The sequence below is a fragment of the Notothenia rossii genome (genome assembly GCF_949606895.1).
Source record: "Notothenia rossii genome assembly, chromosome: 8".
NCBI lineage: Eukaryota > Metazoa > Chordata > Actinopteri > Perciformes > Nototheniidae > Notothenia > Notothenia rossii.
In genome coordinates this window covers 69012663-69034867 of record NC_136906.1, presented here as the reverse complement: position 1 = coordinate 69034867, position 22205 = coordinate 69012663, and the positions used below count along the sequence as shown (strand labels likewise).

The window sequence follows — 22205 nt, the reverse complement described above, 5'->3', positions numbered from 1 at the left end:
GCATAGTATTTGATTTTCTGCAGAATCCATGTAAAAAATAAATCAATATGACTAATTTCTTCATTTATTGGTTTCAACTTTACATTATATTTTTTTTGAAGAATTTGAACTTACAATTTTGAAATACCTTTACTTTTCCACTTGATTCTTTGGCAAGCTAATTTGTTTTGTGTGTGTGTGTGTGTGTGTGTGTGTGTGTGTGTGTGTGTGTGTGTGTGTGTGTGTGTGTGTGTGTGTGTGTGTGTGTGTGTGTGTGTGTGTGTGTGTGTGTGTGTGTGTGTGTGTGTGTGTGTGTGTGTGTGTGTGTGTGTGTGTGTGTGTGTGTGTGTGTTGCAGGTGCAGGTGCAGTAATTACTGTATCAATGGCCTGGCTTTAATGAACACTGTGATATTTGGACATTTTTGTTAGCGACAAAGTGCCTTTTCTGCGCATCTGGTGCTGAAAAGGGAGAGATGGTGCTTGAAAGAGGAAAGGGGTTGTTTTGATAATCACTTTGACTTGTTCCCCCCTTCTTTCTCTCTTTAATGTGGTGTCATTATTACTGAAACGTAATTAGCTATGCTAATAGATGGCATTTGGACTTCCGTCTCGGCACTTATGTTGTGGCTGGTAAAAATGTGCTATAAATGAAGTGGGATGGTGAATGGAGTGGCTGAATGGGCATGTGAGGGTTGAGTGGATGTGTTGAGGGTGTGATCGAGGGTGTTATTGAATGTGAGGGCGAAAGTACTCCGGCGGAAGTGAAGAGAAGGTTTTTTAATTAGGAATTGTTGGGTTGAAAGAGAAGAGCTGGATCAGGAAGTGGATAAAGAAGCTGTTGGGAGGGGGCAGAAAAATCACCAAAAACTGTTAAATCACTTAGTGTGTTGGATTATAAATGTGTGTGTTTTTAGCATGTGTGTGTGGGTAATGAGCAATTACAGGCTACCTCTCGTATTACACCACAAAGCCATCCTTTTAGCACATGATAGCTTTAACAGGCATGTTCCGTTAATGTGCACTGCAGAAGAAAATGCATTATCTCTATAGAATTCAAGCAGACTCCTGTACGGCACCATGGTGTCAACAATGTCATTGAGACTATCACTAGAGCTTTTCATGCTCCACTGCTTCATTCAAAGTCCACCAGCTTGAATGATATTAGGATATTATAATTAAATGAATGCATTACTTGATTAATACATGACAGCAGAGTGTGTAACCTTTTACAGTGAGTGTGGAGCGCCTGTCCATATCTGGCAGACCATAATCCCTGCTGGTGAGTTGTGGAGTCATTAATAGATTAAGAGAGATCAGAGATGCTCAGCGCAGGGTCATCCCGGAGGCTGCATTTAAAACGCTGAGTTTATGCCGACACTTTTCTTCTTTTTCCTATACTGTCTTTTCTTTGTACTGCACTTCTTCAGACCAGACAAGTACAAAGAGAACTTCAAGCTTCAATGGTCCACTAGGTGGCGCTGTGTCTCTTTAATACTCCTGATACGGCTAAACAAGAAGCCTTGGCTGCTTAGAGAGGAAACCCAAATATCCCTGGGGTGAATAGATTACAATATGAGCAGAATCAGAAAATCCATCCCCCCCCCGCGGGAGGATGTTTGTTTTTCCTTTAATGGCTGAAAAGAGGCTGTTCCTTCTCTCCTCAGGAAGCCTTGCAGCCCACAGACATACCTGTGTGAGCGCCGGGCAATGACCCACGCTCGACCTCCACAACCTCAGAGAGGGATCTGGTGTTTCTGTATAGGGCTGCCAGGGGCAACGTCAGGGATGCAGACCAGCTGAGGTTCAGTCTGTTTTACCCCTCCCTCCACCCCCCCCCCCCCTCCCCATCCTTCCCTCTCTAGGAACACTCCTGAGGTCTGCAGCCTAAAGGAGTCTCTAGGTTTATTCCTACACATACAGTAGACGAGAAAATGATTCTCTATCCATTTAGCTTATTTTATCGTGTGTGTGTGTGTGTGTGTGTGTGTGTGTGTGTGTGTGTGTGTGTGTGTGTGTGTGTGTGTGTGTGTGTGTGTGTGTGTGTGTGTGTGTGTGTGTGTGTGTGATTGCACCTGCTCACCCTGTCTTTCTTTGAACTCCCATGGTGAAACATAATAAGTCCCATGATTCCTCACCGTCTTGTTTTGATTTTGTCCCGGGGTTGTTTTTTTTAAACAGTTTAACTCTCCAGGGAAGTTCAGCGCTCTCATTTTCTGCCATACGGCGGATAACTGGAAGAATTCTTTGAAAACATACCGACAAAAAGAAACATTTTGTGATTTCATAGAGAGGTTTGAGTTTCATCATGTGTATAATTGGTACTTATTTTATGCTGTTTCCTTGTCAGGATATAAGGATTCTCATTGACACGTTCAGCACCTTGGATAGTTCCATTACGGTTCTGAATTGAAGTGTAGCTTGCTGAGAATGATTTATCGGACACCAAAACACAATGAAATTGGCAGACAGACATAAATAAAAACAAATTGTGCTGGGCTTAACAGTCAATAAAGTCTGCTCCATTATTTACATCATTGATATTGTGTGGGTTGCAGAAACTACAGTAAGAACAATAGATTTATGACCTTCTGTCTGGCTGCAGTTTGGGTCTTGCAGTCATATTATTGAGTAGGGATTGTTAGTGTTGCTATGTAAATGTCCCCTTTGGATTCTGCTTTCCACCGGCGTAAAATTGAGTTTTTATAGTACAAACGTAAAGGCACTGTGTATGTAAATAGGAAAAACAGGACTGCATTATTTTTTCTTTGAACTCTCAGTCAAGCTACAGTATAATACCTCTTTGCACGTAAACACACTCAGGAAAATGCACCGTAATTGTACTGTATATCAAATAATGTGAAACAGGCACTCTTTTCAAAGGCAGGTCTGTGGACTGTCATGATGGCACTGTGACGGCCAGTTTCAGGGCTGTTAAGGGAGGAGTGTCAGCAGTGTGATTATCAGCAGACAGATAGCGGATGACAGCTGCCATTGGTTATTGATGACTTTCATAATTAAAATCCCTTATGGGGGGAATCCAAAGAACAAAAGGGAAAATCACACAAGTGATGAATGGTCCTTTAATCTTTAAGGCTGATATAAGACCCACCAGGCTATTCTGCATGGATATTGCTTTCCAAAAAAACTCTCTGAATATGGTTTCAAAGAAGAGCCCAGTGTTTTTAATATTGCCAGAGCTTGTGTGTGTGAGTGTGTAGGAGAGAGAGAATGTAATAAGAGACCAAATATAAGGAAAATAGAGTAGTAGAGAGCACAGGTCAGACAGAAACAGAGATTTAAATCAGTGAAAAGGAGAAGAGGTCAACGTACTGCAACATTTGAATGTTATGCTTTCATTTTACAGCAGCAGTCGAGGGGGTTGGGGTATTTTTGGCTCTACAACACATAATATTGCTTCTGATCCAGTTCCTAGTATCAGCTCTGGTCACCCCTGCTGTTGGAGAGTGTCTCTTTAATGCCTGAATTCAGAATAGTTGAACAACACTACCATTTTCTGCAGTGTTGCTTGTTTTTCCCGGTTTAATGCTGGAATCTTTATTTCCACTGCAATACAGATAACAGAGTGAATGTTTAAAACAAGCTTGTTTCCTTTTTTCTGGACTAATGTAAAACTGAGAATATTACCTTCTGTAAGTCACCCTATCCTCAGATTTTGTACTCACCTCTATTGTATTCTGCTAAATATAGTACCCCCTCCCAGGGCAGAGCAAACAGACAGATGTACTGTGTGTGACTGTGGTTTAGATGCAAGCTGATCCTGTTTGAAGGTGGTGCAGCTGCAGATCAGACAGGACGACTGCCAGTGATAGTCTGCTTCAGGCTGCATCCTCCCCACTGCATGGTGGATGAGAGAGAGAGAGAGAGAGAGAAAGAGAGAAACAGAAGGGGTATTAGAGTGCCAGGAACACATAGGGAATTCCTGCACATCTGTCCTGGTGCTGTGTTTGAACATGTGTTGGATGCTGTCAGAGTAAAGCTCACACCTCCTACCCTCCTAACCTGCTAAACTGTCCCCCTACTACACCCTCCTATCCACTCACTTCTCCCTCTACGGGGCTGCTGTGACATCACTCATTCCCACGCACTCCGATTGGCTGGCCGGTGGATTGTTCTCGCAGCCTACAGTGAGAAATTAAGAGGGAGAGAGGGAGAGAGAACGTGGGAGGGAAAGACAGAGGTGGAGAGTGTGAGAGAGAGAGAGAGTAAGGGAGAAAGAAAGATTGATGCTGAGGCAAGCCGACACTGCACTGCTCTAACTTACACACATATACACACACACACACACACACACACACACACACACACACACACACACACACACACACACACACACACACACACACACACACACACACACACACACACACACACACACACACACACACACACACACACACACACACACACACACACACACACACACACACACACACACACACACATTGCACTACCAAGCTGCTTAACAGGCAGGAAAAACACTGAGTCTGACTGAGTCTGCAGCCGGGCAGCTACTGCAGGACAGGACAGAGGACAGCAAGACGAGGAGAGAACAGGAGGGTCAAAGCTTCTCCCTTCTGCTCTGTAGCTTTGCCACAGAGCAACAGTTTCACCACGCTGTCATCTCTGGAGGTAAAGTGCTCCAGGGAGCTCTTTAAAGACACCTCCCCAAAAAAGGGGGAGAGGCAGCAAGGGCAGGAGCAAGGGCAAGTGTAGCCCTACCAGGTTGCCGTGGATGTCCTCTCATCAGCCCCATGACAACAGGCTGGATTCGAGGTGTAGTCTGGGGTACAATATGGCACGACGAGCAGGGGGCGAAGGCTCCCCGAAAAGGAACACATCGCTCAACCTGGTGACGGGCTTCTTCCACTACCTCCGTGGTAAGTGGGACAGAGTTTGCATGAATGTGTGTCGAGAGGGTGAGAAAAAGAAGTACATACTTGCAGTGTGTGTTTATATTGCATGTGTGGTAGGGTATACTGTGTGTGTTTTAGCATGGCACTGCAGTATGGACTGTGTGTGCGTGCTGTATGTGAGCCTGTGCATTTTGCAGTGTTATTTCATTACTAACTGTTCCCTGCAGGGGAGATTTTGTTAGCTGTGTACAGGGTTTGTGTTAAGCAAAATATGCAGACATTTGAAGGGGGCGTTTCCACTATGGCAGAGTGTGTGTGTGTCTGTCTGTCTGTCTGTCTGTGTGTGTGTGTGTGTGTGCGGAGGTCGCTGAGCTCTGAGCCTACAGCAGGTGAAGCAGGCATACCCAGCAGACGAGTACCAGATCACTGCGTGTGTCACAGCTCAGCGGGCAGACTGTCAAAACGTTAGATTTCTTATCTCTCTGTTTGACCCTGTGGCAGTGCGCCTGTCTGCCCATCTGTACATGGATACCTTGCATTTAGCATTCTCTCTCAATGTCTCACTGTCATGATAGATTAGATTAGATTGCGCCAGACATTACCATAATGTGTCTTTGAATTTTTCTCCTGTCACATCTATGAGCAAAACTGTGAATGCCTTAGGATGGTTGCTTTATGTCTTGGCACAGCCTCTGAAATAACAAACTAGATTTTAATGATATTTCATTATGGTCATCTTCACTGTGGGGGGTCAAAGTGGGAACTCCGGGGCTGCGGATGAGACTAATGATGATACAGGCCAACACTAGTCAAGTATGTTAAAATGCTGTTGCGAGGCTTGGTTTTTGAGGACGCCTGTTTCCCCCTTTGTGATTTTGAAAGAATGTGAAAGTATGTGTGCTTAAGTGCGATTGTGTGCGTGTGGTTCAAAGTCACCTCGTCCCTGAGACTGAGAAACTGGCACCACGCTCCTGCAGACATGATCACCGTCACACACACATGCTCCTGCTCCAGGATGTGGGGGCTAAATCTTTCTCATTCTCATCCAATATCACCTCCCATCAATATTTGATACCTCCTGGACCCAATCAAAAGATTAATTCATCGAGCTGGGATCTGCTCAGTGGCACGTATGACTTTGCGTGAATGTATCTGCATTATGTATGAAACCCCCCCCCCCCCGCTCACACACACCTCTCTGTTGCACCCCCTCCCTCACTGTTCACATCTACCCACAGTACCTAGTGGCACACTAACCAACTTGCGTGCAATCAGAACGTCAGCATATTTCATTAAGGTGTAGGAAAGCACTGCGTCAGACGTCCTCTCTCGCTGATAACATGCTTATCTCAAGGATATTGCTCTGTTGCGCAGACGGGTCAGAAAAAAACACATTGTCACACGTGCCAGTCACTGTACATGATTGGATCCTTGGAGTCCCAGGCAGACTCTACATTTTGTCCGTGCACATTCTAATGGGATTCATGTGCACATGAATTTGTTGATTACATATGTAACCGTTGCAGAAGTCCCAATTGTTATTGCATGGGTTGCAAGCAACAATATATCTCGCTGTCAAAAGGGAATCAGGAAGAAAATATTACATTATTTGTTACTTGTTAGACGCTTTTATCCAAAGCGCCTTACATACTCAATGCTGTGGGCAATCCCCACAGGAGCAATTTGGGGTGAAGTGTCTTGCCCAGGGACACAACGACATGCTGACTGCAGTGGGGATTTGAACCTGTGCTCCCTTGATCCGAACACCAACGCTCTATCCACTGTGCCACACGCCTCCTAATTTATTAATAATCACAGCAGTAAAGCAGAGGTTGCTTCTAAAAAACCTGCAGAACATATACAATATTAAAACTATCTCTATACTGTGTTTGCCTTTGTGTGTTTGTATGAACCAAATGTTTGCTTGAGCACATGTGCGAGACAAGGTTTGATTTATATCTAGTCCTCATTTAAGTTAAGTGGCTTTTTAGGGAACATGGTCAGCAGATATCTATGTTATTGATTGTGCCTTAGCTAAATGGGCTTTATCGCTGCAGCGACCACAAACAATGTCCTTCCATAAATGTAGGCTAACCAGTACATTGGGGGAAAGGTAGACATTATATAAACTGATTGCATGTTTGAACTGTAGAGCAGAACTTGAATATACCCTCTTGTAGATCATGGCAGAGGTACATGTCATCATATGTGAAGGAGCACAGCCCTTTTATCATCTAAAGGGCACTTTTGAGAGCCGGATTTTGTTTCCACTGTAAGAGGAGTCCAGCTAGCAGAAATGTCATCTTTAAATGTCAAATGCCTTCTCTTACCATATCTTTGTATGGTATGATGCGGTGCGACTACAGACACATTAGACAGACCGTAATATTATCAAAGTTAATTAGAGTCACCATCCAGCGCTGCAAACGCAAAATAAACTCTGTTAACAATAGACAATGAGAAAATGGTGTTCTAATCCCGTCTTTGTTTATTATTGCATGTGACTGATAGTGATGCTCTGGGCTCTGATTTACAGATGAGCAGGAGGCTGTGCAGAAAAGGACATTCACAAAATGGATCAATTCCCACTTGGCAAAGGTAAGAGAGTCTGGTTTATTCCCACTGCTGCTGCCAGCATTGTGTGTCCCTTTACCCAAACACTGGGGCTGGAGTGTGGATTGAAAACATCTCATTGCTTTCCCACTTCCACTCACTTTGCTCTTCTCTTCTCTGTCCACTGTTCTCTCTGTGACATTTGCTCCATTTTCCCATAACACACATTGGAGCTGGTCATGGGACTGACTGTGCTAAAACCACACACACACTCACACACACAAAAAGCCTCAGACACACCCCACTTGTTCTCACTTGCATGCCTTTCATATTTCTTTTTATTCCTCCAATCTCTTGTAGCTTGTAGCAAGGATTTACTCTCACTCTAATTACCACTTTCACATGACAGCATTTCATACACGGCATATCTTTTTTTCCTTCAAGCTACTGTCAATAATTTCAGTCTTCATAACCTGTAAGTTCTCTATCTCAATATGGGCTAATTTAGATGGTTCAGGATAAGGGTTTTTAGTCAAAGACTGTCCTTCATTTGCCTCTTCAATGAGCGTAGATAGCAGTATATCTGTCACTTTTACTAAACAATTACACTTGATGCAGTTGGATGCCGAGGGCTCACCGCACGCGTGTAATTATTGTATTATACTGCATTAGGCTCCTCAATTTAACCCATTACTGCTTGAATAGTGTGTCAGGAATGGGTGGACAAGGCAAATATGGCACAGTGCAACACAATTAGGTGCTATTTTAATCTGCAACGCTCCTTTCAAGGCTTCCTATTTGAATACGACAGCCATGGAGGCCTTGGACCGCGGTGACATGGAGCAGAAAATTCATTTGAAATGCACTCTGGAGGGAATAAACCTTGACGTAATATTAAATATCATGTCCCAAAACCGTGCCGGCAGAAAATTACAAACAGTCCAATACTAAAATGCCTTGAATTTTTTATAGCGTTTTGGTAAGCACATAGTTTATTTATTGAATAATTTGTACGCAATAGAGAAGAGCCAAGTCCAATTGCATGGTTGTTGAACATGTTGGGTTTCGAGTGATTAGCGGATGACAGTATTCAGAGGGATATTACCAGGCAGTGGGATCCCCAAACTGTCTGGATTAAAAAGTGTTGAGGAATATTCCAACATTTAGCAAAATGCATATATGCATATTGCTACTGCCCAGAGTTTAATGAGGAGATTAACACCACTCTTACTTTTAATGGTAAATATAAAGATGGCTTCTGGATCGTAGTTTAGTATATTAAGAGAAATTTAACAGATTACATCTTAATGAATCCACCCAAAAGAAGAAGTGAAAATACGACAATTTATAGAAGAGGTTATCGGCCAAACTATTTATTTGCTGTGATTGGTGACCTCCCGGAGTCACATGCTGTAAAATATCGAAATGTTAAATTTGCACATACGTTTTTTTTTATACTTGTTAAACAAACAGGATTGTATGTGTGTGTTATTGTTTCAGCTTTAGAAGTGCAAGGGATTGTGTTACCTCCCCATACTGTTTCTAGTGTTTGTGCTAACCATACAATCTACTTGTCTCAGCTTCATATTGACCCGACAGACATTGGCATCGATCCTCTCAACTAATTCTCAGCAAGAAAGCAAAAAAGCATACTACTGAATGTCCAACGCTTCTATTATTTTAACCTGAAGTGCAATAACATACGTTTTGTAGGAGCAGTAGACCTTAGACTGAAGCCCAACTCCTGCAACAAAGTCCCTATAAGCTGGTTTGACAAAGATTCGGCAAATTACATTTAAATTCCCTTAAATGAACCGATTCAACCAATCAATAGATTACTGATGCTATCACACTGGCCAATCAGAGGAGATAACAGTATTTGTTCCCCTCTTCTCCCTCTGATCAAATTAGTCGCTCTCCTCCTCCCCGACCATTATGAAACTGCTTACCCTTTCACCTGATGCCTGACGTTGCCATAGTGACACTGATTGGCCCACATTTGTCTTAAAAAATGTCTGGGTAGTCACGGCAGCTTGGTAAATGTTTGGAGAGCTTTGTGATGAGTAGGGGGTAAAAGTCAAATCAGCAGGTGCGGCGGATCTGCTGAAATAAGAAGCTGCATTCTTTAAAATGTCTTTTTGTTAACCAGTACAGATGAAATGGCATCTTTTGGGCTTGTCTCACATGTGTTGATTATCTACAAAGACCCATTTAAAGAGAGAGAAAATGTGTGAGAGAGACAGACAGAAGCTTTAACAGTTGGTTTAGCTTTGTTCTCAGAAGGATAGATCATGCCCTTGGCTATGCAGATGATTAGGCCACTCCAGTTATCACAGGTCTTTTAATTCAGCGCCTAAAGGTATGTGATTAATCGTTAGGTGAGTTGAGACGTGGCATGAGGGGCTTCCTTTCACTTTCACTCCCCTCCCCCTTACTTTTCCACTCCACAGGTATAACAAAAGAAATATTTTGAGCTCTGACAAAGAGTTTCTATGAGAGGACATATTGGAGCTGGTAATTTATACAGAAGATTAATGACTCTCATTACCCGGGAGTAGTTCACCAGATTAAGTCACCAGTTTTAGACCAAATATATAAGCTCTAAAAGAGAAGCACTACATTTGAAGGTGAAGCTGTTAGACCCCGCAATTGCACAGTTTATTAAATAATACTGCTTCAATATTGCCCAGAATGGTAGAATTTTGGTTCACAGGCTTTAAAGTCGCATCCTGCACTGTAGTAAAGGGACAAAGGGGGTGAATTCAGTGAGAGGGCCCCCAAGTTTTCATTTTGACAAATCCTTTCTGAGAATGTGAAAGCTTAATTACTGAGTGACCGGTGTGAGCGGCTGAGGTCTCATCGGCGCCCACTCGTTTTCCACCAGTAGAGTAATCAGTGAACCAAGTGTTCTTAGAGATTACTGCAGCAGTAAAGTAAAGCTCCCCGCTCCTTTATCACTATTTACTTCCCTGCTCCCCCTTTTTTCTTTGGTGGGGGAAGAGGGGGATTGAGTGGCTGACATACTCCATGCTCACTAAATCCAAGCCCAACTCGTCATGTTACATGGTGTGTGGCTCAGCCAATTTAGCTGCATGGATGTTTTCCATAATTGTCTCATTCTCCACCTGCAAACTATCCTTTCAGCCTCTTAGTTTTTATTTTGATGGGTAAAAATGTGGTACAGACATTCATGGTTCCCAGATGGTTCCAAATCCTAATGACTTTAAAGATCGTCTGGCTTTTGTTCTAGCATCACCATGAAGGAGACATTTCTTATGAATGATATTTCTCCACTGTTGTGAAATTCTGTACGGAAATGAATGTTCCCATCATGATGAAATGCAATAACTCCAACCTTTAGGTTTATTACTAAATAAAAACAGTCCCATCAGCGTCATCTGTATATTGTGTTTAGGGCTAATTAGCACTAAACATAGTAAAAAATGAACTTGCGAAACCTCTCGGAATTTGCATTGTGAAGTTAGTATTTAGCTTTAATCACTACTTCGCCTAAGAACAGCCTCACAGAGCTGCTAATATCGCTGTGTTTTATTACCCATCCAAAATAAGAAATTATGTCAAATTGGATGTAGGACCCATAATGGTAATTATAGAATAAAAGCATTTACTTATATATTTTGTAGCATACTAGTAGGAGGGGTCTTTGAATGACATATGTATTAGGAAATAGCTGTTAGGCTGTGTGTTACACCACTCGGACTGCAAAAGCATTTTAGGTGTAGAAAAACATTCATTTATTTACTTTGCGAAAAGACACATAGGCATCTACAGCAGCATACAGCACACTGCTTCTTTTGTCCTCAATAAACAAGAGCATGAGCTACCCCCCTTGTAGAATAAACAGTCATGTTCAGGTTGACAATTAAACGTATGGATGCGACATGTGTTCTGTACATTTTCCAGTATTTTCCACATTGCTTGTATCTAAATCTTAAAGTAAAGGTCAATCTTTTTTCATACCATTTTTTTGTTGTTGACATTTTGGGTCTCGTCATCCCTTGCTGCAGCATTTGACTGCAGCCATTTCCACAGGATGGCTTTCTCGTTAAATGCCAAAGTATTGTAAAGATCCATTCATCCTGTGCAAAAAGTTTATATGGGTTTTTTTCTCCCAAAGGATAATGTCACTATGATTCTTAAAGTAATAATTTGTTTTTTGCTTTTTGCATTCATATAATGCCATTTGAGAAGCTGGCAAATACATTACCCATACATTCAAGATAATTGGACGATAGGGAGCTGGTGTCGATACTCCCTTCAAATTGTATGTATTGCAGTTCAGAGTGAAACCCTTCAGTCTCTCTTTGTGTTTGAACCTTGCTGTTGATCTTTTTGGAATCCACTGAGTCCGTTGTACCAGGGGAACAACATGAGAGCGCAGACAGACGTCCTGAAACTCCTCTCCTCTCAATCAATTATGGCCCAGACACACACATATGTAATTAGCTCATTAAGGCCTTGATTCATTTTTTTTAGCTCATGTGGCTGAGCAGACGAAATGGATATTACTTTCTTATTTTGTAATTAGTCCAAAATCTCTCATTAGCTTTGGGATTATAATGAACAAATAGGTACATTTAACTTCAATTAGCTCATGGTATAATCTATCCCTTTGAAGGGGTCTTTGTAAGTGTTTCTTCTGACAGTTTATGATATGGGCACAAGTGCTGTCTGCATATTCTAATATCCAAATCCATGAAATGACATTAGACGAGGAATTAGCGAGAAAAGCTACTGTATTTACTAATTAATTTTGAAAGACGTGAGGTTAGTGTCTCTTCTTTCTTTGGCTTCTATCATTTTTCTCGCTGCCACTCTTTTCTACTCAATTATTCCCCCCTCGCGGACCCACGGTGGGGGTTATATATTTTTCTCCACTCGTTCATCTCTGCTTTAGCCGTTTCTCTCTTTCTCCTTTGCTGTTAATCTCCCTGTGAATGGCTCACTCGTCTGAACGCCCCCCCCCCTTCCCCCCCTCTAAACCTCTCCTCAGCCCTGGCATGTGACTGTACTTTAAGAGAAATCCTTGATGTGGCGCCTGCAAGAAACAGAGATATGTGGATTTCCCCGAGTCTAGAAGTCTGTCAGGTCAGGGAGGAAGTCAATGAGCAGGATGCAGTTTCAAATCATCAGCATATTTTAGGATTTGAGGACCCCATTCAGAGCCTGCTGAGCCGCTGCTCTACGCCTGAGTATAGCTGTCAGTAACACTCGGCACAGCCAAACTCTTTTGGGGCTTCGAGTACATTTCATGAGGATTTCCTTTATCCATGTTTCACAAGTTCAAATGAATGTCTTACAATGTAATATATTTATGGTATTCTGGTTTATTTATGCGCTGTGCCACTTAGGATCATGTTCGGAAAAACACTTCTTGCCTCATAGTTTCATGTACATTGCGAGAGCTATTAAGTTTTAAATCCCAGATTTTAGCATTCCAGGAATACTGAGATACCTTTCTTTGGGTTTTTGCCATGCAACGTTTACATAAACAACAAAAACAGTTTAACTTGTTAAGCCCGGGCAGAAGACCTTTTATTTATAGCTGTCTATTGCAAACATAAACATTGTTTTTTTTCTTCTTTTATAGCTTTTAAATGTCAAAAACCAAAACCTCTAGCATTACCCCAGGCATTACATCATTATCGTATTTGTTGTTTTAGCATATTGTTTGGAAAGATTAAAGTAAAAAACGTTTTTACGATAAAGTCTCATGGGTATGCTTGTTTTGTGATGCAGCGTGTCCCGCCTCTGGTGGTGACGGACCTGTTTGAGGACATAAAGGATGGCGTGATGCTGCTGGCCCTGCTGGAAGTCCTCTCTGGACAAACACTGGTGAGTCTAACAATCATTTCTACAGCATGTGATTTGGCCACAGAATTATAACACTTCATTTCCACTGATCTCCTTGGATTACTTTTAATGTGAGCTGATATAACACGGAACAGATTATAGTTGGTTGTTTTTCCTAAAATAATGAAAGTCAGGGCACCTGCTATACTGCAAGTGTTTTAAACAAAGCCACATACTGAATGCAGTGCATGTGAACTGGCCACAATAACATGGAAATGTCCATTGATCGGCTTGTATTAGTTTGAATTGAATAGAAAAACCCAGATTAACAAGGACGGATCAGAGTTCACAGCACAGACACACACACACACACACACACACACACACACACACACACACACACACACACACACACACACACACACACACACACACACACACACACACACACACACACACACACACACACACACACACACACACACACACACACACACCGCCTGAGGATTTTACCCGACCAATATTGCCTAAGGTCTAAGCTGTCTGTCGTATTGATCCGAATCTTTATAGTCAAACACTGCTCTGATTGAAACTCTTGTTCCTTCTCATTGTCTTAGCAAACACAAATAAAAGACTTAATGAAAAAAATCTGGAATAATGTCTGTGCTTCCCGACCGTTATTCCCACACTGGAGCTCATCTTCTTTCATCCGCACAATATCATTTTTTTTTCTTTCCCTTTCTGTTTCTCTTTTTCCAATTCCCATTGTTCTCCTTTTTCCTTCCAGCCATGCGAGCCAGGCAAGAAGCTAAAGAGGATCCACTGGGTCGCCAACATCGGTACAGCGCTAAACTTCCTCGAGGGTAGGAAGGTAAGAGTTCAGGGTCTCTTTTTATGTTTTTTTCTTCTTCAATGCTTCCCCCCTCCTGCTCAGCTGTTGCCCTGTGGGTGCAAACACTGCATCCTGACCTTGTGTGACCCGTTTCCCCTTCATCCCCGCTTCTTCGTTTCTCCATCTTACCACAGCCCGCATTTATCCCGAAAGCAACATTCTCTGTTTTTCAAGGTTTTAAAATGTAAATAAATAAGCAGAATTCTGAAACTCAAACAAAGATTTTGCTATATTATGGCTGTTAATAATCTGTCATGTATTTGCTTGGCTACCTTAATAAAATATATAAAAAAAGGAATTATTGGACTTTTTAATTCACATATTTTGCTAGACGTCCCACACTGCTTTGATTTAAGTATTTTCCGAGCCTTATGTACAGAATTACTTTCCAAACGGCTCAATATGGTTTTGGATGTAATCATTTAACTGCATCTACTGCCCCTCTGTGAGATTAGGAACATATTTTCCAAGCTCCCACCAGCTATTCCTTAAATATGCATAAATAAAGCCATAAGTATGAGCTGGTGTCTGCAGGGATATTGATTTGTCTTCCTCAAGTGTGACAGGGTTAAAACCGTAAATCCTACACCATTAATCTGCAGTCTGGAGATGAGACGTCAGTGGGCACTCTGTGTGTGTTTGACTGTCTAAATCTCTGTGTGTAGAAAAAATGCAATGTAAATATGCTCAGTATAAATCTGATGTATGTCTAGACCATATTTACATTTTGCTTTAGAGGGCGAATCACTTTACTGCCTTGTTGACTGTAACATAATCTGGGAGTTTTAAACACCTAACAATAATGTTCATTGGAGATGAACGTATTTTGGATTAATATGTAAACCATAACATCTCAGAAAATACTGAAAAATCTGACTACTTTCACTTTCTCCTGATATAAATCAAAACAAATCAGACCAATTCTGGTCTAAATCTTCATTTTTTGAGAAGCGCGAACCATCAAATGGTTTGCATCTTAGTTTTGCAATCAACTCAAACCATTCGTTAGCATAAATGTTTAAGTCAACTATCCGACTTCCATTCATTCATAAGCCACAAACTGTAACAATAAGAGCTGCATGCTGTGACGTCAACTGGATGTTTTTTTGTTTTGTTGGTGCAGATGTTTTCTAAAATGCTCTGCATGTGTTGTCAAGAGATTACAGAGCTGCAGTATGTCCACCAGAGCAGCTTCAATTGTAAGGGTTCACTCTGCAAAACTGCTTTTGCTTAGACAGCTTTTTCCTGTGAGAGGAACTTGCTGATCACTTGAAATGTAGTGCAAACTTCCACATTTTAAAGACAGCTACCAAATCCACTTTAATTGAGTTACAAACCTGTACTCGTGCCTAAAAATCAATCTCCTCGCTGTTTTAATATCTTTTCATAAAATCCCTTCTAAGGACTAGGGTTGCAAAAAAGCATTGGCTGTAAAACACTGTGATACTGGCTTCAGAAAGCTGTTATTAGTTACCATGTATAGTCTATGTCGAATAAACCTTGAATAGATAAATCAGTTGGTGAAGATGTTTTTTTAATTCTTCACATGTGGTAAAGATGTTTAACAATTTGCTTGTGTTGTGCTTGTTTGCATGTGCATCTTATTTTGTATTGAGTTTTCAGGGCCACCATACAAACACTTCTATTAACCATTCCACTTCACATTGCTGTGTCGAGGTGCTGGGATGACCTGCTGTGTTTTCTAATATAACATCATGTATTGCATGTATTCTTACCAGCCACTATCCCACGCTGCCCTTTCTGCCCCCAATCTCCTCTCCCATGTCTGTCCCACATATCCACGGAGGGGCTTGCATTACCACATGATGACCTGTTGTGCTGCACGACACAGTAATACAACCCTCAGTATGATCATATAGAATAATTCATCATATCAGTAGATACAGCCCTCTCTTTCTCCCTTTTCTTGCCTCTCTCTATGTCAATCTCTGCTGGATATAATCCCTGTTGCCTGCGTAGGGGCGATATATCTCTCCTCCCAGCTCACCACTCAAGTTATCTCACCTCAGAGATGCTACTGTCCAGTATGTTTTGAATCAAATGAATCTAAATGATATCTCTCTCTCTTTTTCCATCTTCCCCTTTCCTTATCTGCCCTCCAGTCTGCCTACAGAGGATCTCCGGTCAGTATTCATTACGTTACTGAACTGGTTTGTTCAGTACATGGCATAGATAGGGTTAAGATAATAAAAGTTACCAGATAGATAGGGCAATGTTGTGTAATGAATCCCTATGTATGAGATTAAAGTAAAATGTAAGCGGATATACTGGAATTGATTGCAATCTGTAATTACAAAGGTCCTGTTGTGAGATATTGAACTATTGGATCTTGTTTTGACACAGATCAAGCTTGTGAACATCAACTCTACAGACATTGTCGATGGACGGCCGTCAATTGTATTGGGGTTGATGTGGACAATCGTCCTCTATTTCCAGGTAAAATAGACTTTTAGTTAGTTATGTTATAAATCTGATAATTGAATGCAATGTATATCATTTAGGATTTCACAAAATGAAAAAATAAGACAAAACAAAGAGAAGGAAAGTGTTGGTAGCCACATTTTGTGTCATGAATGTCTATTTGAAATCACCACAAAAAGCTCTAGAACTTCATTACTGCCAATATTTAATGGGCATGTTAATGGGACATCCTCAAACCACCATCCAATATAAAATATGCAGAAAACGTAATTAGTTTTGTAAACTGGTACTTATTAGGAAAGCAGGCTGCATGCCATCTTTTCCTATCAAGTTATATGTAGAAATGTTATCCATCAAGACATTTAAGATGAGAAAATCAATCTTCTGAAGCTCCACTGAAATCGAGCAGTCGCTACCTCAGGCATTACAGACATGATCAGATCAACAAAAACGTAATCACAACACTACAGTCACTAAGCAGCATCAGCACAGACTAGCTCTCTGCTGTACCAGCTAACATACAGATATTAAATAAAGGAAATGTACAACTGTTGAAAATGACTTACTGACATGTTGATGTATTTCATTTCATACTGATGTTTGTGGATTTTCTAAGTTACGAGCAGCCTCAGTTTTGGCAGTGGGAGAGAAGCTAAGAAGTAGATTGTGTGTGGAAAGCAATCAATCTTTACCAATTGAACGTCTGGCTAGGCTGAAGTTTAATAATACCCTTTGTGTTTGTTGTCCCATTTTACACATGTGTTTAGTAATGGTTTTTTGCCACACATGGATGGTACCATCAAGTATGGTGGTTATTATGTCATTATTTGTCAACCAAATTGATATCCTGTTCAATAATAGCTACATCAAATAAGAAGCCACTTGATGACTAATGTGTATGTTTATACTTGCTGTGTATTATTGAAGGACGTGAGCTGCATGAGTTGCTTAAACCAAACAAAGACAATAATTACGTCCCTGCAATCACAATAATTGAGCTTAAGTGTGCCTTAGGCAGGCATTATAATGAATAAACTAAATATATAAAATGATTCTGGAGAAATTGTGCACTTATGTTGGCCTGATTTCTTTACGGTTTCCCATCTTTTTAGATTGAGGAGCTAACCTGTAGCTTACCAGCATTACAGGCTGTGTCCAGCAGCACTTCTTCAATGGACAGCTCCACCAGCAGCACTGAGACCCACAGCCCACCGGTCAAAAGAAAACCCCTCCCACCTGTGCAGGGCGGAGTCAGAAAGGCCCTGCTAAAATGGGTCCAGCACACAGCCACCAAGTATGTCACCTCCCTTATTTAAGTGTCTTATTTTCAGAACTAAATACAAAAGGAACCATTTTGTGCTTTTTTTTCACCTGCTTTCATGTTGTGATTATCTGTTCTTTGTAGACGTTTGGGCTTGGAGGTGAAGGACTTTGGGCCCAGTTGGCGCACAGGGTTAGCATTTTTTGCCGTTATCAATGCCCTTCGACCCAATCTAGTCGACATGGAGCGTGTATGGAGGAGGTCCAACCGAGAAAATCTACAGGAAGCTTTCTCATTGGCTGAGAAAGAGCTGGGCGTCCCTCAACTTCTCGACCCAGAGGGTAAATTAATCGCATTTCTTACTAACTTTGTCTTTGGAAATGAACTGAACAGCTAACAATATGTCCACAGCATCATGGGGTCAAATCAATCGAAGTCATTTGCCTCTATATTGCCTTTTCCTTTTTCTTTGCTATGTTGTATTTATAGGAAAACAACGTCATAATTTGTGTTACTCACTCAAATAATAAGACCGTACTTATCTTACACATCATTTAAATCCCTGCCTTTTCATCATATAGAGCTGTTTGTCCCCCAGACTACAGAAATACATTAGCAGGCATGTATCACAGCATCAGATGTGCACCTCAGTTTACTTCCAAACACCAGCTGTGCCCCGCCACGCCTGCCCTTCAGAATGAACTCTAACAAATCAAGCTTGACATCGATATAATTAAGGTCCATTAGGCCATGAGATTCAGCATGGTGGGAAACCTACAAACAAAACTTGGCCGCTGATCTCATATGCTCAAGGTTGTTTTCATTTGAGCTGGCAGCTATTTGTGAAGAGATGTCTGTGAAACATATTTTAATCAATTACAGTTATTTTCCCCTTTGAGTAAAACTGTGGAAAGAATGAACAGCTGGCCTTAACTTGATATGACTTCTGATGAAATTAATTTGGTTCCCTCCTTAGATGTTGATGTAGACAAGCCAGATGAGAAATCCGTTATGACATACGTAGCTCAGTTCCTGAAGCATCATCCTGACAGAGAGCAGAGCGACGCAGACGGACAGCCAGACGACGAGGTAACCAGCTGTCACATTTATTCATTCTTATCCTTCATACTGCATCCTGTTTGTTTTGTCTTTCCCTTCAGATGTCACAGTTAGTGTAGAAAACTAGGATTATACTGTTTACTATCAACTGTTAGTGTTGGCGTCACAATCTGCAATGAAAATACTATATCCTCCTATCCATAAATGTTGGTAAGGCTTTTTTTCAATGCCAAGTTCAGTACAAAGTAATTTCAGAAAGTGAATGCATTTTTTTTTTATAGTTACTTAATATTTTCTACAATGCCGGAACCAGGACTTATCTGCTTTTTACAGAAGGTTAAAACAAATAGTAATTTGTCTTGTCATGTGACTCAGGTCAGGCAGTGTCTAGCCTATTTTGTGTCTTTCCTTGTTGCACATCTCTCTCTTCGTGTCTCTCCTTGTCTTTGTCTCTCTGGTGTTTTTGTGTGGTGACTTCTTTCCTGTGGTTGTTGTGCGGGCCTCTGTCCTACAGCAGGGTCTTGCTCCTCGCGATATAGAGGACATGTTGCAGGTAGGTTAAAAGAGTAACTCCGAGGTCCCAGGGGCAGGTTGTCCATCATAGTATGCAGCTCAATGCAATTAGCAGCCATGCCCGTTCATGGTTTCCATATAAACGTGATTATGGTTTATTTGTTTGGCTCTGCTATTGGATTAAAGTATCACTGTCTACTGTACAGTTTATGGATGAGATTAAACATCGTTTTTTTCCCCATGTCAAAGCAGAGCCTTAGTAGCTAATATCGGCTTTATCTTACCTGATGTGATATTCCTGCCGTGGGGTTTCCGGGCCCTGATAACAAAAGGAAGTCCGGTATAATAAGACATGATATTACCATTTATTAATGTTACCTCCCGCTATGGCTCCTGGTTTCCATTAGCATGACAATGAAAGCCTCTGGCATTGGCAGTGTGCATTGATACAGCATATTTGATGGAAAGCTTGCGAAAAGAGGTTGTCTCTTTTAAGGTGCTAGGAACAGTGATGCCACTAACCACTCACTTTCTGTGTCACAATGTGTTTTGCTGTTTTTCATCACTGTTTATGCTTTGTGTGATTGTTGTGTCTCACACCTGCTTTGGTATTTGTTGGCGGTTTTTTCTAAAATGCTAATATGTGTCCTGAATATTCTCTTGTATTGAATGAAGGTCAACTGGCTCTTGTGATATAAAAACAACAAAATTGAAGATAAACAAACCTGGTTGTAAAATGATTTGCATAAATTGAAAACAATTTACCAGAAAAAAGTCTGTTAAGTCTCAGCTTAATTATTTCGATGCTGTCAAAACGAATAACGTTTGATATCCTTACAGCAGCAAGTATTATACCTGAATAGAGTGAAAAGGAAAAGCTCTCAAACTCAATAGACAATCTGGCAAGCTTTTGAGCAGCATAGTATTATCGTCATGGTAACTTAAAATCCAATGAAATGTTAGTAGGGGGTCTCCGACAAAGTACCCTGTTTAAGCTGAGTGTTTTTGGCAGCTGTGGATTTTTGACATTTTGTCCTACAGGGAGAAGCAGAGGATTAGGAGAACATGTTTAACAGCACATGCCCTCTCTTTTACCTTCTTCCTTTCATCAATCCCTCAAAAATCTATTTGGTTTACTACTTTTGTCACTCCATCTTTCTGGTTTACCCTCCGTCTTTTTTGGGTTTTCATTTCCCCTTTGCACTTCCTAATTTCCATGTGCATCTTTCCACACGTTGTTCTCCCCGCCACCCGCCACCCCTCACCCATCCCGGCCTCCTAGAGAGAGCAGCGAAAGAGCCTGAGGGAGCTCAAAATGTGGCTCAACCAGCTGGAGAGAGACGCTATACAGGCTCAGGAGACAGAGGGCAATCTCGCTCAACAGTACCAGGTTAGTGTGTGTGTGTGTGTGTGTGTGTGTGTGTGTGTGTGTGTGTGTGTGTGTGTGTGTGTGTGTGTGTGTGTGTGTGTGTGTGTGTGTGTGTGTGTGTGTGTGTGTGTGTGTGTGTGTGTGTGTGTGTGTGTGTGTGTGTGTGTGTGTGTGTGTGTGTGTGTGTGTGTGTGTGTGTGTGTGTGTGTGTGTGTGTGTGTGTGTGTGCACTGTTTAAACTGGGCACACTGGGCACAGACGCTCCTATTATTAGCTTAATCAGTGGCATTACACTGTGGGGATCAGACGGCAGCCGTCATATTCTCAGTCAATCTGGCTTATGCCGCCAAGCCTCGGGATACTTTCCATATTGAGCAGCATGTGGGATACCCCCATTTTCATTGCACATTATTCAGAGGAGTCTGGCAACCTGAAGCCAGCAAGAAGGACAAACAGAGGCAGTTAGCCACATAATTTATGAGGGTCTGAAGGCAATGTGACTCCTATAGGAAGCACTTAGTTTCGATGTCTGTATTCTGTAACATAAATATTGGTGGATCTGTAAATCAAACACAGACTACACTTTTACTTTTTTTCAGTTGTTCAAGAGTCTGCATGTCCAGGTGGAGATGAGGAGGAAGCAAGTGGAGGGGGCTCTGCAGTCCACTCAGAAGGATGGGATGCTGACTGTGGATCAGGCTCTGGTCAAACAGGCCTGGGAAAGAGCCTCTAATAGGGTGAGAGCAGCCGGAGAGTACAAACCTCCTCAAAAGTTTCCAGCCAGAACTGAACCAAGAATGTCACTGCTGCATGTGTTTTATTGTGTATTTATCGTTGTGCCATGAACTGTACATTCACAATCCACTCACAGTGTTCCTCTGACTGTCTCTTCAACTCCTTATTTCAGCTCCTGGACTGGCACCTGCAGCTGGACAGGTCTCTGCCGGCTCCTCTGGATTCGGTGGGGGCGTGGCTGCATGAGGCGGAGGGAGCTCTGCGACAAGAGATCATCGTCCATCAGGCGCACGACGTGACAGCTGCCTCTGTCCACAGGGCTCTGGAGCAGCACAAGGTTAGCATGCAGACATAGACAGAGGCCAAATGCAGCAAAAACAAATGATGGGTTGCCTGTTCATTTCATATTTTATGTTCACTCTTGTGAGCAGTACACCACTAGCTTCTAAAATGTACTTATCAGAAACCTTTTTGCTTAGTCTCTATAACTATTTGTTATTCAGTGTGCATGTGTATTTACACTGTGCAGGATGTGTTGAAGAGCCTGGAAACACACCAGCAGGTATTTCAGAGGATCCATAAAGACAGAAGTGTTGATGGAGTCCCTATTCCCCCAGACCAGCTCCAAGACATGGCCGAGAGGTAATTAAGACGCCTGTCGATCTTATTTGGTATGGTTTTACATTCTGTAGTGTAAAGTAGAATTTGAGGGG

General features: G+C 41.7%; 1 protein-coding gene across 7 annotated transcripts in view; it reads left to right on the top strand.

The window, feature by feature from the left end:
- syne1a (spectrin repeat containing, nuclear envelope 1a) overlaps positions 1–22205 on the top strand; it is a 130729-nt gene that overhangs the window by 6452 nt on the left and 102072 nt on the right. Inside the window, exons 1-14 of one of the 7 annotated variants that reach the window (XM_079643231.1) lie at positions 4509–4878; positions 7391–7452; positions 13168–13263; positions 14009–14092; positions 16237–16257; positions 16478–16570; positions 17668–17849; positions 17961–18157; positions 18793–18905; positions 19390–19428; positions 20671–20778; positions 21357–21494; positions 21665–21829; positions 22022–22134. In XM_079643231.1, coding sequence (XP_079499357.1) covers positions 4734–4878; positions 7391–7452; positions 13168–13263; positions 14009–14092; positions 16237–16257; positions 16478–16570; positions 17668–17849; positions 17961–18157; positions 18793–18905; positions 19390–19428; positions 20671–20778; positions 21357–21494; positions 21665–21829; positions 22022–22134 — 1556 coding nt within the window. In that variant the 5' untranslated portion in view covers positions 4509–4733. Of the gene's footprint in view, positions 1–4508; positions 4879–7390; positions 7453–13167; positions 13264–14008; positions 14093–16236; positions 16258–16477; positions 16571–17667; positions 17850–17960; positions 18158–18792; positions 18906–19389; positions 19429–20670; positions 20779–21356; positions 21495–21664; positions 21830–22021; positions 22135–22205 lie in introns of those variants that run through there. The other 6 variants (XM_079643226.1, XM_079643228.1, XM_079643232.1 and 3 more) reach the window with 6 other exon arrangements.